The 2,311-nt window shown below is 38.8% G+C and overlaps 1 protein-coding gene across 1 annotated transcript; it reads right to left on the bottom strand.

Annotated features, from left to right (window-relative positions):
- Nucleotides 1–603: 603 nt before the first annotated feature.
- Nucleotides 604–1,569, bottom strand: LOC109553659 (olfactory receptor 6C74-like). The gene has a single exon (XM_070782047.1). The coding sequence runs from the start codon at nucleotides 1,567–1,569 to the stop codon at nucleotides 604–606; it is 966 nt and encodes a 321-aa protein (XP_070638148.1).
- Between the last annotated feature and the right edge of the window lie 742 nt (nucleotides 1,570–2,311).

The following is a 2,311-nucleotide window of genomic DNA, read 5'->3' as shown; positions in this document are numbered from 1 at the left end:
AGAGCTCATCTAAAACTCTGGAGTTACACTGAGCTGTTTGTACTCTAAAACCAATACACACGAAGAAGACCTAGACATTAATAAGACCTAGTGAGCATTCACATAAGTAGATTCAAATGATAAAACACCAGTAAGTTGTACTATGACTTTATATAATTTTCAGAAGTAATTTGTAACTGTAATTTTCAAACCTTGAGTATCAAATGGTAAGGAGGGTTATCTATCTTTTCTGAGGTATCATAAACTTCGAGCATAAAAATGTATCATGGATAGAAACGATAAAATCTTGCAACATTTTTATTATTGCATTAAAGACTTCTTAGCTTATGATTTATGTATAATAGTTGCTTCACAATATTGCTTTAATTGAATTCATTTAAGACCAATCAATAGAAAAAGCAAGCAAAATAGCTTTAGCAGAATATAGAGAACAAGTGAAATTTTCAAATAGAAAAAGGTATTGATTTGCAAAATAAGACAGTACCCATCCAGCTTAAAAGTAGCACAAGATAGATCGCCATATGGAGAACTTCTCGAGAACAGACTTTGCCAATGGTGGAAACTGAACTGGAGGATCAAGAGAATCCACTTAGCCTCCAAACTCTACTTCTGCCACCTCACCCTAGACAGTGTGTCCCTCAGAGCCTGGTGGACCTGCTTGTTCCTCAGGGTGTAGATGACAGGGTTCAGTACTGGGGTCACCACCGTGTTCACAAGGGCAGCCTCCTTGTTGGAGTCCAGCCTGTCCACCTGCTTTGGTTTCACATAAATAAACACACAGCTGCCATACGTCAGGGAGAGGACAATGAGGTGAGAGGAGCAGGTGGAGAAAGCTTTCTGTCTCTCCTTGGCTGATGGGAGTCGCAGGATTGTGATGACTATGTTGCTGTAGGCAGTGATGGTTACAATGAGGGATAGTAGAATGACAAACGAAGTAACAAAGAAGAAATACATTTCAACAGAGCTGGTGTCAGAGCAGGAGAGATGAATTAAAGAGCCAAGGTCACAGAAGAAATGAGAGATGATATTGGGGCCACAGAATGATAACTGGGAAACTCTGAGCATCAGACCAGTGAAGAAGATGAAGGACAAGAAATAGCACAAGAAAACCAGGAGGAAACTAACCCTCAGGTTCATGATGGATGCATAGTGCAGAGGCTTGCAGATGGCCAGGTATCGATCCAACGACATCACTGCCATGAGAAAGAAAATTCCTGCTCCAATAAATAAAAAGAAGAAGGCTTGTGTGAGGCAAGCAGGAAAGGGAATTGTTTGCCTTCCTGAAAGGAAGATGGACAGCAGTTTAGGAATGACTGTGGTGATGAAACAGCATTCGCAGAAGGAGAAAGTGCTCAGCAAAACATACATTGGTGTCTGGAGGCGATGGTCAGCCCAGGTGATGAGGATTATGACTGTGTTTCCCATGATAGAGACCAGGTATGCGAGCAGGTGCACCAGGAAGAGGAGGCCCCCCAAGTGCTGGGCAGCAGGAAACGCCTCCAGAACGAACTCCTGGACGGTGGACTCATTTTTCACCCCCACAGTTCTCTCTGTGTCTCTGACTGTCATTCTCTGCCTAATCTGTGAAGCAGAAAATACTGTCACTGAAGAATAAAGAATTTAAATGATAGCAACTATTAAATAATATAAAAACACTACGTTGTGCTACATTTTTGAATGAGATCATTTCATGTTTTGAAATATTTTACTATAAATGGTATTCTATTATCATTACATTATTATATTAATAATAATAGTTATTAAATTATAAAATTAAAGATTCATTTTTGTTTTTGCTAATAAATTCTAATGTGTCACTTAACTTTTTTCCAAAATAATATCTGTAAATAACAGTCCACAAGATAAACAACACAAAATGAAAATGATTTTTTGCAGACACATACACAGTTAATGGTTTAACAATGAAAGCTATCATCCTGCAGAAAAACATCTCATGGACTCAGTTTGTTCATTCTATGCTTCAGCAAGACAAGCAATGTAGGAACCCTCCTGTGCACTGATGTTAGCCCTTTGAAAATAGAAAATGTGAAAGAGCCATTTTCTTATTACCATGTTTCAAATCTGTTATTTTCCTGAAGTCTGTTCAGCCTGAGTTCTTTTTTCAAGGCCCTAGGGTGAGCAATAAAGGTAGTATATTATACTGTCAGAACCACCTAATCTGTGGGTTTAGAGAAACCATATCTAAATTTGAGAGGGAAATGGTTTCATGGCTTGCTTATTCAGATTCAATGAACACATATATAATGGGTGAATCAGATTCCCTCACACTCTACCAACTAGCAGAATGGTA

The sequence above is a fragment of the Bos indicus genome, chromosome 28 (genome assembly GCF_029378745.1).
Source record: "Bos indicus isolate NIAB-ARS_2022 breed Sahiwal x Tharparkar chromosome 28, NIAB-ARS_B.indTharparkar_mat_pri_1.0, whole genome shotgun sequence".
Taxonomy (NCBI): domain Eukaryota; kingdom Metazoa; phylum Chordata; class Mammalia; order Artiodactyla; family Bovidae; genus Bos; species Bos indicus.
This window is presented reverse-complemented; position numbering and strand designations above follow the sequence as displayed.